The 14,483-nt window shown below is 42.7% G+C and overlaps 1 protein-coding gene across 1 annotated transcript in view; it reads right to left on the bottom strand.

Annotated features, from left to right (window-relative positions):
* Nucleotides 1–283: 283 nt before the first annotated feature.
* The window catches only part of CHP1 (calcineurin like EF-hand protein 1), a 57,393-nt gene continuing 43,193 nt past the window's right edge, over nucleotides 284–14,483 (bottom strand). The window contains exons 5-7 of the mRNA XM_036268856.1: nucleotides 5,985–6,046; nucleotides 2,147–2,269; nucleotides 284–2,012 (exon numbers count right to left, since the gene is read on the bottom strand). Of these exons, the coding sequence (XP_036124749.1) occupies nucleotides 1,959–2,012; nucleotides 2,147–2,269; nucleotides 5,985–6,046 (239 nt within the window). The 3' untranslated portion in view covers nucleotides 284–1,958. The remainder of the gene's footprint in view (nucleotides 2,013–2,146; nucleotides 2,270–5,984; nucleotides 6,047–14,483) is intronic.

Raw genomic sequence — 14,483 nt, 5'->3', positions numbered from 1 at the left:
ACATTACTTCATCACAAAGTCAGACTGATACTTCACCAAGAATTTCTCCGTCATTTATACTTGAGTCATCTAGCCTGGCCACTCCTCTGTTCCCCATTCTTCCCAATCCCTTTGCAGTGGTTTTTTTAAAAAAGCAATTCCCACCCTGGCTGGTTTGGCTCAGTGGTTAGAGCATCAGCCTGCAGTCCAGAGAGACCCGGGTTCGGTACCTCGGTTACAGTTTGTCCCCGGCCCTGGTTGGGTCGTGTGGGAGGCAGCCACTCGATGTGTCCCTTTCACCTCAATGTTTCTCTCTCTCTCTCTCTTCCTCTCTCTCCTCCCCACTCTATCTGAACAAAAAATGGCAAAATGTCCTCGGGTGAGGATTAAAAAAAAAGCAATTCCCTTCCTAAAGAATTATGCATACATCTTGGATAATTTTCCAAAGCAAGGACACAAGCAAGCATGCAACGAGTCAGACAAAATCAGCCAAGGGCATTTATAACAATGAACAGACTGATGTTAGGATGTTAAGACAGATGTTAGGATGACAAAAGCCTGATTCAATGAGGTCTTCCCTAAGCTGACTTAGGCGGAAAAGTTGCTCTGGTTCATGCAAAGGCCTGTAATGCCTCCTCAGGTTGTGCCACTGGTGCCAGACCCCCTGTTTCTAAGGGATTAGCAGTGGTTTAAGAGAGGAGCTAGTAATTAAATGTAAGCAGGCTGCTTATGATACAATACATTCAAAGCTTTGGACCTGTATTAGGAGCCGACTATGGCTTCCAGTATTAACATTTGCCAAGTGTAAAATTCATTAAAAATTTTGTGCAAAACTTCGAGATACTGAAGACAATCTTTAAATCTCTTGGACTGGATAAGTAGGCACTTCTGTAACACTAATCTTTCTATTTGGAAATGTGAAGTGAAAAACATTCCAGGGCACGTAACACTGAGGCATAAATCATGCTGCAGAAGTGGGAATACATGAGGCTTTTAGGGTGCCAGCCTCCTTGCTCAAAAAGTCATGGGAAAGTCCCCAATCATATTGTCAGAGCAGACATTCTGGTGGTGACAGTGTCCCCAAACTAAGCAAACCTGTTGGCATATGGCTATTTTCTCAAAAGTCAACACTGTACGAACAAGAGTAGCCACGTAGGTATGTATGCTGAGAACCAGAGGCCAGAGGTAGAGTGACCTGGGAGTCACCAGAAAGACTTTGCTTTACACCTCTCACCAAGGCCTCCGCCTTTCAAGAAAAACAGGGCTCAACCCACAGCCCTTTGATGACACAGCAGAGTGCAAGGAACCAAGAACACATTCTTCTGAGAGAAGGGTTGGTTACTGAAAAGTTCCTGGAGAGGCAACATCCCAGAGACCTATTTAAAAATAAAGGTAGATCAAAACTGCCAGACCACCCAATTATCCTGCTAAGTCAGAAATACATTGAACAGGCATAGCTTGGGGTGCCAAGTAGAACAGAGGGGATTGAAGCTTAATAAAAAACAGGGAGACTGAAAGACTAAGTGAATGGTGTGTTGGTTAAAAAGAAGTAGAAGGCAAACGACATATAACAAAGGATGGAGGAGCATGACAAAGCCCTGTTGGAGGGAAGGCAGCAAGGCTGTCGTCTACATCCAATGAAAGAGCTATGCTGACTGGCTCTTGACATGATTCCCTCTTTGCCAGGTGAGACACACATGCGGCAATCAGCAGCAGAATGGGGTGGGGAGAATATTCAGAAATGGAGATAACCGGTGAATGGTATGGAACAGATATAGACTGGGTGTAGCATTCTGTAATGCCCTGTTTATACACCAAAAGCAGGTTTATGTTGGCAGAACATATTGGGGGTTGTCATGCAACAGTAGTACTTTGGGAGAAGGCAAATGATAGGGTGAAGGTGGGGCTGGTGGACAGGCGGCCTCCCATGTTCCAGTTCTTAAATACTAGAAAACAAGGACCAGTTTAGTTTCAGTCCTTTAGTGAAGAAATCGGATGCTCATTTTCTGTTCAACGTCCACTTTCTCCAAAACCTGGGGGGGAGGGAACCCAATTACAGTCATGAAGGTCACAATAGGAGATATTGTCCCATGCTCTTATCTGAATGTTTTTCTCCCTCCCTCCTGTGCAGAATTAAACTTTTCAAACCATGAGATGACTGACTGACCTTAACAAATTCTGTGAAAGATATGGCGCTGTCTCCATCTTGATCAGCCTCCTGGATGGTCCTGTCTGCGATGCTGCCCAGCTGTTCATCGGAGATATTTACTCCAACCATCATTCGTAGCACCTGCAGGACCAAGAGCCAGGATTACAGACTTTTGGTCAGAGGGACTCTTTCACTAAGATTAAGGGTAAAGCCACCCCAACCCACTTTTCCTTTGATGTCCTAGAATGTAACAGCCAGAAAGCTGAAACCATTATCTTCTCATTAGGCCATACTAGACAATGACAAGAACAAAACTCTCTGGCAAGGTCACTGAATAGGAAAGCAAACCTCACTGAAGGAGAGTCCTTTGCATTTGCTTTAGCCCATTCTTCCTGCCTAGAATGTAGGTATGACGCCTGGTGTTACAGCAGCCATCCTGGGACCATGAGCTGAAAGTCGTATGTGCTATGAATGCCAGAGCAAGAATACAGAAGAAGCCTGGTTTCTGAACATCATTTAGGTACTGCACCGACCTAGACAATCTGTGCCCAGACTTCTTGTTCCATGAGGCAAACTAGTTTCTTTTTTCTTTCTTTGCAGTGAAGGAGAAAACTTTATCCAGCACAAAACAGCTCAATTTTGATACAGCACGGCTGTGAGGCAGCCCTGGGGCCAGGCCCCTCTCCAGCTAGAAAGCTCTGCTCTACCCCTCCACAGTTTGCTTTGCTCTGCTACGAGCTGATTGGTGGTGCACTGTGCTGGTCTGCTCGGGCACTACATCTTCAGTGTTTCAGCTCAGCAAGGGAGCAAACTAGTTTCTTACTGGATTTAGTAAGTTTGGTAGGATTTTCTGAAATCCTATCCAAATGCAGTCTTCTTTGAGGTGGTACAGTGACCTGCAATCCCTAAAATATGGCTAAGAAACATGAAGATTCTTGTAGGGTTAACTACTAAATCCCCCCTCTTAGAAAAATAACATTCTAAGTACTGTGAGAACTGCAGTAAAGAGAATTTAACACTGTTTCAGCAAATCTGTCTCAAACATAACAAAACCACCCCCTTTCAATTCTGCTAACATCATTAGGGTGTGAATATACTTTGAAAATTGCTCCTTTAAGCAAAATAAACAACTCTAGCCCTGGCTGGTTTTGCTCATTGGTTGGAGCACTGGCCTGCAGACCAGAGAGTCCTGGGTTTGGTTCCCTCTAAGGGCATGTACCAAAAACAAAAACAACTCTAATCATATGACTTGGTATAAAATGGGGAAAGGGGTGCTTTGTGATGCCTCGCATCACTGCAGTCAGCTACTTCTGTCTTCAAAAGGTAAGAACAGAGCTTTTCCACAGGAAAGAAAGGCTTTCCAGCTCAGCTGTTCATAGGCCTTCCTTTCCCCCACACCTTTACATCCTTCTCCAATCTCATGAAATTACTTTTAAAAAGTAAATTACAGTTTTTCTGAAAAGAAAAGCGCTGAAATATGTATCAACACATCATTTTCTTTGCAAATCAATTCTTGAGAATTGGAAATTGTGTATTTTGGGCACAGATGTACATAAATGGAAGGATTAATTAAAAAGAGGCAAGCAGCCCTGGCCGGTTTGGCTCAGCGGTTGGAGCGTCGGCCTGCGGTACAGAGAGACCCAGGTTCGGTTCCCGCTAAGGGCACGTACCTTGGTTGCAGTTTGTCCCCGGCCCTGGTTGGTCATGCGGGTGGCAGCCACTCGATGTGTTCCTTTCACATCAATGTTTCTCTCTGTCTCTCTCTCCCTCCCTCCCTCCCACTCTATCTGAACAAAAAATGGAAAAATGTCCTCAGGTGAGGATTAAAAAAAAAAAAAAAAAAAAGAGGCAAGCAAAAATAAAGAATAGCCAAGTCATTTGCCATCTTTCCTGATTGTGTGGCCAACTAGACAAATCAATCTATCCGCAAACCTCTCTAACAGATTAGACCTCAGTCCAATTCTTCTCTGAAGTGTTTCATTTTTAGAATTATAAGACTGAATTGTGCATGGGTGCTGTGCGTATAGTGGGAGGGGATAGTACTGGTTGTGTCTTAAAAATCACTCAGCCGCCCTGGCCAGTTTGGCTCAGCGGTTAGAGCGTCGGCCTGCGGTCCCGAGAGACCTGGGTTCGGTTCCCGCTAAGGGCACGTACTTCGGTTGCGGTTTGTCCCCGGCCCTGGTTGGTCGGGCGGGTGGCAGCCACTCGATGTGTCCCTTCACGTCGATGTTTCTCTCTCTCTCTTCCTTCCTCTCTCTCCCTCCCACTCTGTCTGTGCAAAAAATGGAAAAGTGTCCTCAGGTGAGGATTAAAAAAAAAAAAAAATCACTCAGCCAAGTCTATTAATAAGGACATGAGGGTCTGGAACTGGCTTGATACATGTCCCAGTAACCAGGGTTCTGAGCTGGCCACCCAGGCCTCCTTGCCCAACCAGTGTGCTTCCTACCTCTCCATAGTATCAGTTATGGTTCCAGTCAGAAGGGATTTTTATTATTACTATTTTTAATGTCTGGTGAGGTTTTTTTGGTATATACCCTTTACCAGTTAAGGAATCTCTCTTTTACCTCTGTTTTTCCTAAGAGTTCTTTTTTTTTTATTTTATCCTCACCCAAGGACATTTTTCCATTTTTTTATTCAGATAGAGCGGGAGGGAGAAAGAGGAAGAGAGAGAGAGAGAAACATCAATGTGAGAGAGACACACTGATTGGCCACCTCCTACGTACCCCCCTACTGGGGATTTGGCCCACAACCTGGGCGTGTGCCCTGACCGGGAATTGAACCTGTGACCTCTTGGGTGTATGGGTCAACACTTAACCAGTGAGCCACACCAGCCAGGCCATATGTAGAGAGCAATTTTAATAAATTCTTCTTACTGAAGAAAGACATCCAACTCAAAAGCAAAGGACACTAACAATGACCTGTGTAGACTGTTTCAATTTTTGCTCAGACATAGAAATGTAGAAATACCTTGAGTTATTCCTTAATCTGGCCTGAATAATCTTCAACTTAGAGATTTCTCAAGACACTGAATGAATTCAGATTTACTTCAGGGTGTTTACTTTTTTTTTATCCTCACTGGAGGACATTCTTCCATCTTTTGTTCAGACAGAGCAGGAGGGAGAGAGAGGGAGGGAGGGAGGGAGAGAGCGAGAGCGAGAGCGAGAGAGAGAGAGAGAGAGAGATCGACGTGAAAAGAACACATCAAGTGGCTGCCACCCACATGACCCAACCAGGGCCGGGGACAAACTGCAACCAAGGTACATGCCCTTAGCGGGAACCAAACCCAGGTCTCTCTGGACCGCAGGCCAATGCCCTAACTGCTGAGCCAAACCGGCCAGGGTGAAAACCTTTTTACTTTTTAGGTATATCTGGAAATAGAGAAATTTCCCCACAGAAAGTCCTGACTGTGTCAGTCTCCTAGGGTCCTCCAGGTCTATAAATAGTAAAACAAATTTTTTAATGTTTTTATTTATTTATTTTAAAAAACACGTTTTTATTGATTTGTTTTAAGAGGGAGACAGGAGGAGAGAGATAGAAACATTGATGTGAGAGAGGAACAGCTGCCTCCTGAATGTCCCCCACTGGGGATGGAGCCTGCAACCTCACTCCTGGTCAGGCATGTGCCCTGACCAGGTATCAAACCGGGACTTCTCAGTCCTTGGGATGATGCTCAATCCACTGAGCCACTGCAAGTTTCCCCAGCTCATTTGCTCTGCCTTATATCTAGGATAGAACTCTGCACACAGAAGGTATTAAATAAATGCTTCCTGAAGGAAAGTACCATTCCTGTCCACATGAATAAGCGGGCAGGGCCCAAACACAAGTTATCCACGTGCATGAGAGCTCTCCCACATACCTGTAACAGCTCATCGCGGGAGATCTTGTCATCTTTATCCAAATCATATAGTCGAAAAGCAACTGTTAGGGAAAAACAAGAAGTTGGTGGAAATTCAGTATATTGTTCTGCTCCTTCTCAAGGAACTAAATATGTAAAGGACACTAGAGAGAAAACTGAAATTGAATTAAATTTTTTTCAAGAGCTATTGCCATTACTTGTAGAGCTTTTAGACTATGTAACACTTAAGACATTGAGATACATCTCATTTGTTCCCTCCTGAAACAAATCAGAAAACTTAATCTATACCAAGTATTGCTCTGGGAAAATGGCCACTTTGACAAATTTGAGCCAAATCTCTCTACTACGTGGGAGTACTGTAGGTAAAGAGCTTCAGTTTCAAATAAAAATACCAAGAATTTGATGGTCTTCTGACCTTATCATGTCTCTCTCTTTAACAATAGATGTCTTAGATACAGGGAACTTTTTGTTGCCTGCTAGATGGAAGGGGGCTGGGAAGATGGGTGAAGAAGATGAAGGAATTAAGAAGTACAAATTGGTTGTTAGACTGATGAACCTCAAAGGGAAGGGGGGAGGGAGGGTGGGATAAGATAAACCAAAGAACTTCTATGCATGTGTGCATAACCAACAGACACAGACAATACTGTGGGGAAGGCAGGAGGGGTGCAAGATTAGAGAGGAGGGAGTAAATGGGGGGAAAAAGGAGGGACATCTGTAACATATTCAACAATAAAGATAAGTTAAAAAATTAAAAGGAAAAACAGCCTGGCTGGTGTGGCTTAGTGGTTGAGCACTGACCCGTGCACCAAGAGGTTGCCTGTTCGATTCCTGGTAAGGACACATGCTCAGGTTGTGGGCCTGATCCCCAGTGGGGGCATGCAGGAAACAGCCAATCGATGTTCTCTCTCATCAATGTTTCTATCTCTCTCTACCTCTCCCTCCCTTTCTAAAAGCAATAAAGAAAAATAAATAAATAAGTCTTTATAAATTAGGCTATATAAGAAAATTCAGAAGAGCAAACATTATTCAGCCATGTTGCTGAAGGGCTACCAAGTGAATAATGTGATAACAATATATGATTTTATAGGCACTGTGAGAGATCATCGCGTTGACGAAGTGACTGCCTTGGTTTGGAGGCTTTGAATCACTTCAAGTATGCTACTAAGATTTTTGGTTTTCAGTAGGGTGCTGTGAATACTGAAAGGCCAAAATCTACTGCTCTAGATTTATTAAGACACATGGATTTAGATCTTGTCCCTCGAAACTCATGATTTAGTGGAGGAGAGCAACATGCACTACTCAATTAAATATATCCTTTCTAAAAATAAATACATCCTCATCTGAGGATTTAAAAAAAAACATTTTTTCCCTTTATTGATTTTAGAGAGATAGGAAGGGAGAGGGAAAGAGAGAGAGAGATAGAAAGAAACATTGATGAGATAGAACATCGACTGGCTGCCTCCTGCATGGCCCCTGCTGGGGATTTGGCCCACAACCTGGGCATGTGCCCTGACTGGGAATGGAACCAGCAACATCTTAGTGCATGGGTCAATGCTCAACCACTGAGCCACACCGGCTGGGCCCAAACTTGAGACTTTATATGCTTAAGTGGTTTAGAGTCTAAAGGAAAGGAGACAAAGATCGTAAGTGTTCCTAAAAGAATGGTAATATATACATTCCTAAAACTACACACACACTCACACACTTCTGCATATGCTATCATCTTTCAGAAATATTATAAAATATGTTATCTAATAAGCTATCTTTAGGATGATTTCAGGATGAAAACCTATTTGCTATATAACCTGTTAATATCTATTTCTGAATTTCTTAATTAGGTAACTGGAATAAACCCACCCCTTTTAGCCAAAGTATTTATAGAAGCCTGAACTGCTCATTCATTTTTTAAAAATTACATTTATTGGGGTGACATTGGTTAATGACATTACATAAGTTTCAAGTATAGAGTTCTTTTTTTTTTTAATCTTTATTGTTGAATGTATTGCAGATGTTCCTCATTTTTTCCCCCTTGACCCCCCCCCTCCTCACTTCTACCCCCCTCCTGCCTTTTCCCACACTGTCGTCTGTGTCCATTGGTTATACATATAAGTTCTTTGGTTTATTTCTTCCCACCCACCCCCAACCCCCTTCCCTTTGAGGTTTATGAGTCTAGCAACCAATTTGTACTTCTTAATCCCTTCATGTTTCACCCATTCCCTCAACCCCCCTCCCATCTGGCATCCAACAAAATGTTCTCTGTATCTATGAGAATGTTTCTGTTCTGCCTGTACATTTTGTTTGTAGATTCAATTGTCAATAGATATGTATTCATTGCCATTTTGTTTGTTCATATATTTTATCTTTTTCTTCAAAAAGACCCTTCAACATTTCATATAATAATGGTTTGGTAGTGATGAACTCCTTTAACATTTTCTTGTCTGGGAAACTCTTTTATATGGCCATCGATTCTAAATGACAGCTTTGCAGGATAGAGTAATCTTGGTTGTAGGTTCTTGCTTTTCATCGCTCTGAATATTTCTTGCCACTCCCTTCTGGCCTGCAAAGTTTCTTTTGGGAAATCAGCTGACAGTCTTATGGGAACTCCCTTGTAGGTAAACAACTGCTTTTTTCTTGCTGCTTTTAAGATTCTCTCTTTGTTTGAACCTTTTACATTTTGATGATGTGTCTTGGTTTGGGCCTCTTGGGGTTCATCTTGTTTGGGACTCTCTGTGCTTCCTGGACTTGTACGTCTGCTTCCTTCACCAAGTTGGGGAAGTTTTCTGCCATTATTGTTTCAAATAGGTTTTCGATTTCTTGTTCTCTCTCTTCTCCTTCTGGCACCCCCAAGATGCGAATGTTGGCACGCTTGAAGTTATCCCAGTGGCTTCTTACACTATCCTCATTTTTTTGGATTCTTTTTTCTTTTTGCTGTTCTGATTGGGTGTTTTTTGCTTCCTTATATTCCAAATCGATGATTTGCTTCTTGGCTTTACCTACTCTACTATTGAATCTGTGTAAATTATTCTTTATTTCAGTTAGTGCCTCCTTCATTTCTGACTGGGCCTTTTTTATGCTCTTGAGGCCCTCACTAAGTTCGCTGAGGTTCTAAGTTCATTGAGCATCCTTATAAGCAGTATTTTGCACTCAGCATGTTAGGTTGCTTATCTCCATTTCACTTAGTTCTTTTCCTGAAGTTTCGTTCTGTTCTTTCATTTGGGACCTGTTGGTCTCCTCATTTTGGCTGCCTCCCTGTGTCTGTTTCAATGTATTACTTAATGAGAAGTATGGGGCTAGCTGAGACCAGATGCTGCTTGTTTGAAATAACATAGGAAAACCTAAAGAAGGATCCAAGACAGGCCAATCCTATGGTAAAGCAACTGGCAACAGCTTGGGTGGGCCTGAAAGTTGGATGGGCGGGGCCTCAGGGAGTCAGCAGGGCAGGGCAACCAGTGTGGGCCAGGTCACTGGAGTCCCAGATATGGCGACTGTCTGCCGCCCCATGGAAGGGCTCACCAAAAGAACAAAGGCCTTTGACAGCACGTTTGTCCCTGAGAAAGCCCCCTCTCCAGTGCCAAACAGCTCAGTTCTTCCCTGTATATCTCTGGTGCCCCTCGAGCTGCCTCCCCTCCAAGCTTAGAGGGAGTCTGATAAGTCCGTGTACAGGGCCCTTTAAGAGGAGCTGCCTGGGGCTCCAGCCGCCTCAGCCTCCCTGAGCCTCAGTTCCCGCTGGTTTTTCCAGCCAGAAGTTATGGGGACTTCTCTTCCTGGCACTGGAATCCTGAGTGGGGCGCCTGGTGTGGGACAGGGACCCCTCAGTTCTCAGAGAGGACCTTCCCAGCTGAGGTATCCTCCTGATTTTTATCTGCCACATGTGGGTGTGGGACCAGCCCATCCGCCTGCTTCTTTAATTCCATAGTTGTAGGACTTCCACTCAGCGTGATTTATGGTGGTTTTGAATGATGGTTGTTCTGTAGTTTAGTTGTAACTTTGATGTGGTTGTGGGAGGACGCAATACCACGTTTACCTACGCCACCATCTTGACCAGAAGCTTCAAGTATACAGTTCTATCATTTGCACATCCTTACAGCTAGTAAAGTTGAGCATCTTTTCATATATTTGTTGGCCATTTGTACTGAATTGCTTACTCTTGAAACCCAGCTGCCTTGGATTGAATGTCTGTTTCCCCCCACAAATTCATGTTGAAACCCTAACTCCCAACAATATACTATTAGGAGGTAGAGTCTTTGGGGGTAATTAGGGTTAGATTATGTCACGGGGATGGAGCCCTATGATGGGAAGAGACAGTAGATCTCCTTCACCTCTCTCCTTCTCTCTGTTTCCACCTCCCTCCCCATGAGGATACAGTAATAAGATGACTGTCTGTGAACAAGTAGAGGGCCTTCACTGAGAACCTGACCATGTAGCATCCCGATCTCAGACTTCCCAGATTCCAGAACTGTGAGAAATGTCGTTTAAGTCACCAAGTCAATGGTATCCTGTAACAGCAACCTGAGCAGACTAAGACACCAGCAGAGGAGTAACTAGAGAGATCATTCAATAGGGCATTTTAGAAAAAACTGCAGCAATAGTAGTTACTTTTTAATTGACTTGGATTCCTGTTAGTCAGCTCTAACCCTGAAACAGAAGAAATGCTTTTCCTAAGATAATGAATGGTCAAGTACACAAATGACTGAGCCATTTTGTTAGGTTCTCTCTTTCCTCTCCCTCTCCTGATTCTTGGTCCCATGACTTGGACTCTCGTCTCCAAAGCTGCCTTCTTGACTCTCCAGTTCAATGGCTTCAAGTGCCACCCAATTATGATTACTCCCAAACGTGCAGCTCCAGCTCAGACCTCTTGCCTGAGCTCCTCAGAGCAATACAGCACAGTGGTTAAGACTCTGGCACTGTCCAATCCTGGCTCTGATGCTTACTAGCTATGTGCCTCACAATTGCCTGAGGGGTGCAAAATAAAAATAAAAGAATCCATAGGGTTCTGAGGACTGAGTTAGTATATAAAAGGCACTTTCAACAGTGCCTGGCACACAATAAGAGCTCAATCATTGTAATCTACCTGCCATTACCTCTTCACCCTCCTCTTATATCACTTCTTTCTTGATAAAGCTTTTTTGTTCTCCGGAACACAGCAAGTACTCATTTCTACCCAAGGGCCTTTATACCAGTTGTTCCCTCTGCATAGGGCTCTTTTGTTCTTCACATGGTTGGCTCATTATTAGCTCAAATTTCAATTTCTTAAAGAGTTCACTGGCCACTAATTCTAAAGTTATGACAGCCCCCTCCTATCACTTTCTAATCTCACTTTATTAATCCCCTTCATAGAATTTGCCAAGCTTTTAATCTTGTTTATTCATTTATCTTTTTCCATATAGTCTATCACCTCTATTAGACCATAAGCTCTATGAAAGCAATGACCTTATCTGATTAATGCATCATTATATCATGGGCTTAAAATAGTGCCTTGCACAATTATTGCTCACACATTTGCTTAATGAAAGACCCAATGAATGATCTCAGTCAAACCTTTCTTTACTTTTTAATCAGTTTGTTCTTTTTAAAAAAAATCATAGTAAAATATACAAAAAAATTTACCATTTTGACCTTTTAAGAGTATATTTAAGTATTTTCACATTTTGTTGTAACCATCATCTCTCAGCTGAAACTCTGACCCATTAAACAATAACTCCCATCTCCCACTGCCTCCAGCCCGACAACTTTCTAGGAATTTGATTGACTACTCTAGGAACCTCATATGAGAGTAATCAAACAATATTTATCCTTTAGTGCCCGGCTTATTTTAATTTATTGATTGATTTGAGAGAGATTTGTTGTTCCACTTATTTATGCATTCATTGATTGATTTTTTTTTTTTTTTAATCCTCACCCAAGGACATTTTTCCATTTTTTGTTCAGATAGAGTGGAAGGGAGGGAGAGGAAGAGAGAGAGAGAGAAACATCGACATGAAAGGGACACACATCGAGTGGCTGCCACCCGCACGACCAACCAGGGCCGCGAACAAACTGCAACCAAGGTACGCGCCCTTAGTGGGAACCGAACCCGGGTCTCTCTGGACCGTGGGCCGATGCTCTAACTGCTGAGCAAAACTGGCCAGGGCCATTGGCTGATTCTTGTATGTGCCCTGACCAGGGAAGCCACCAACCTTGGCGTATCAGGATGATGCTCTAACCAACTGAGCTACCAGGCCAGGGCCATGCGCCTTTTTTTCTGAACAGGGAATTACTACCTTTTCTGAGACAGTCCTATCCATATAGGAGTATCCCTCTTTTAAAAATTCTTCTTTCTGTTGAACTGAAATATCTCTATAGCCTCATTGCATAAATTCTTTTCCACATGATAGACTTTCATATATTTGAAGAGAAATCTCTAACCCAGCCTTTCCTTCTGACTTTATGCCCAGTTCTTTCAAGATCTTCCTTATGGGGGGAAAAGGGGAGTTTACTGGGTTCAGTTTCAGCTTTGCAAAATGAGAAAGTTCTGGAGATGTTTCACAACAATGTGCATATACTTAACATTACTAAACTGTCCACTTAAAATGTTTAAGATGCTGCCCTGGCCGGTTTTGCTCAGTAGTTAGAGAGTCTGCCGGTGGACCCAAGGGTCGTAGGTTCAATTCCAGGTCAAGGGCACATACCTGGGTTGCAGGTTTGATCCATGGCCCTAGTCACGGTCTTGTAAGAGGCAACCAATTGATGTTTCTCTCTCTCTCCCCTCCCTCCTCTCCTCTAAAAACAATGGAAAAATATCCTCAGATGATATTTATTTATGGGCCCAGCATGCTCGGATGCTATTTATACAGAAATAAAATGTTTAAGATGGTAAATTTTGTTATATGTGTTTTTTTTTTTTACGGCAATAAAAGAACTCTTCCTTATAATGATTCATGTGGTTTTCAGTGCCTTCAAACTTCTAGTTGCTTTCTATAAATACATTCTAGTATATCTCCAGTTCCCACGACGTGTTCTCTTTAGCACAGAGTGGGATTACCAGTGGTCTGATTATGGCACATTTCTCTTCTCAGAGCCTAATATTACATCACTTTGGGTGGTGGGTGGGGTGCTGCAGGCCAGTTAGTGCACAGTGGCTTCATTTTAGATTTACTCTTAAGTTTTTTCATTTTAAAATCATTTTTACTTTTCAACTACAGTTGACATATTTTTATATTAGTTTCAGGTGTACATCCCAGTGATTAGACATAACTTATACTAAGTGATTATCCCAATACATCTTGCACCCATCTGACACCATACAGTTATTAGAATATTATTGACTATATTCCCTATGCTGTGCTTACGTCCCCCTGACTACTCTGTAATAACTAATGTGTACTTCTTAATCCCTTCACCCTTTTCACCCAAGTTCTCAAACTCCCTTTCATCTGGCAACCATCAAAATGTTCTCTCTTGCCCAGCTGGTGGGGCTCAGTGGTTGAGCATTGACCCATGCACTAAGATGTCGCTGGTTCCATTCCCAGTCAGGGCACATGCCTGGGTTGTGGGCCAAATCCCTAGTGGGGGGCATGCAGGAGGCAGCCAACCAGTGTTCTCTCTCATCGATGTTTCTATCTCTCTCTCCCTCTCCCTTCCTCTCTCTAAAATCAATAAAGAAAAAAAAATGTTTTCTCTCTTGCCCTGGCTGGTTTGGCTCAGCAGTTAGAGCATTGGCCCACAGACCAATGAGTTGCGGGTTCAATTCCAGTCAAGGGCATGTACATCGGTTGCGGTCCCTTGCCCTGGTAAGGGTCATGTGGGAGGCAATCAGTCGATGTGTCTCTTTGACATAGATGTTTCTCTCTCTCTCCCTCCTAACTCTATCTGAAGATAAATGAAAAAATATCCTCAGGCAAGGATTAAAAAGAAAAAGTTCTTTCTTGCCTAGCTGGTGTGGCTCAGTGGTTAAACATCGACCCAAAAGGTCACCAGTTGGATTCCTGGCCAGGGCATATGCTCAGTTTTTGGTATTGGTCCCCAGTGGGGGGCATGCAGCAGGCAGCCAATTTATGTTTCCTCTCATCAATGTTTTTTTCTCTCTCTCCCTCTTCCCTATCTCTCTAAAAATCAATACATATTTTTAAAAAATGTTCTATTTATGAGTCTGTTTCGGTTCTGCTTGTTTTTTAGATTCAATTGTTGATAAATATGTATTTACTGCTATTTTATTGTTCAAATTTTTTATTTTTATTGTTCTTCTTCTTAAAGAAGACCCTTTAACATTTTATATAATACTGGGCTTAGTAGTGACAAACCCCTTTAGCTTTTTCTTGTCTGGGAAGCTCTTTATCCGTCCTTCTAGTCTAAATGATAGTTGTACTGGCTCTTTATCCGTCCTTCTAGTGTAAATGACAGCTGTACTGGATAGAGTAATATTGGTTGTAGATCCTTGCCTTTCATCACTTTGAATATATTTCATGCCAATTCCTTCCGGCCTGCAAAGTTTCTATTGAGAAATCAGCTGACAGTGTTATA

The sequence above is a fragment of the Molossus molossus genome, unplaced genomic scaffold, assembly GCF_014108415.1.
Source record: "Molossus molossus isolate mMolMol1 unplaced genomic scaffold, mMolMol1.p scaffold_m16_p_1, whole genome shotgun sequence".
NCBI classification, from domain to species: domain Eukaryota; kingdom Metazoa; phylum Chordata; class Mammalia; order Chiroptera; family Molossidae; genus Molossus; species Molossus molossus.
This window is presented reverse-complemented; position numbering and strand designations above follow the sequence as displayed.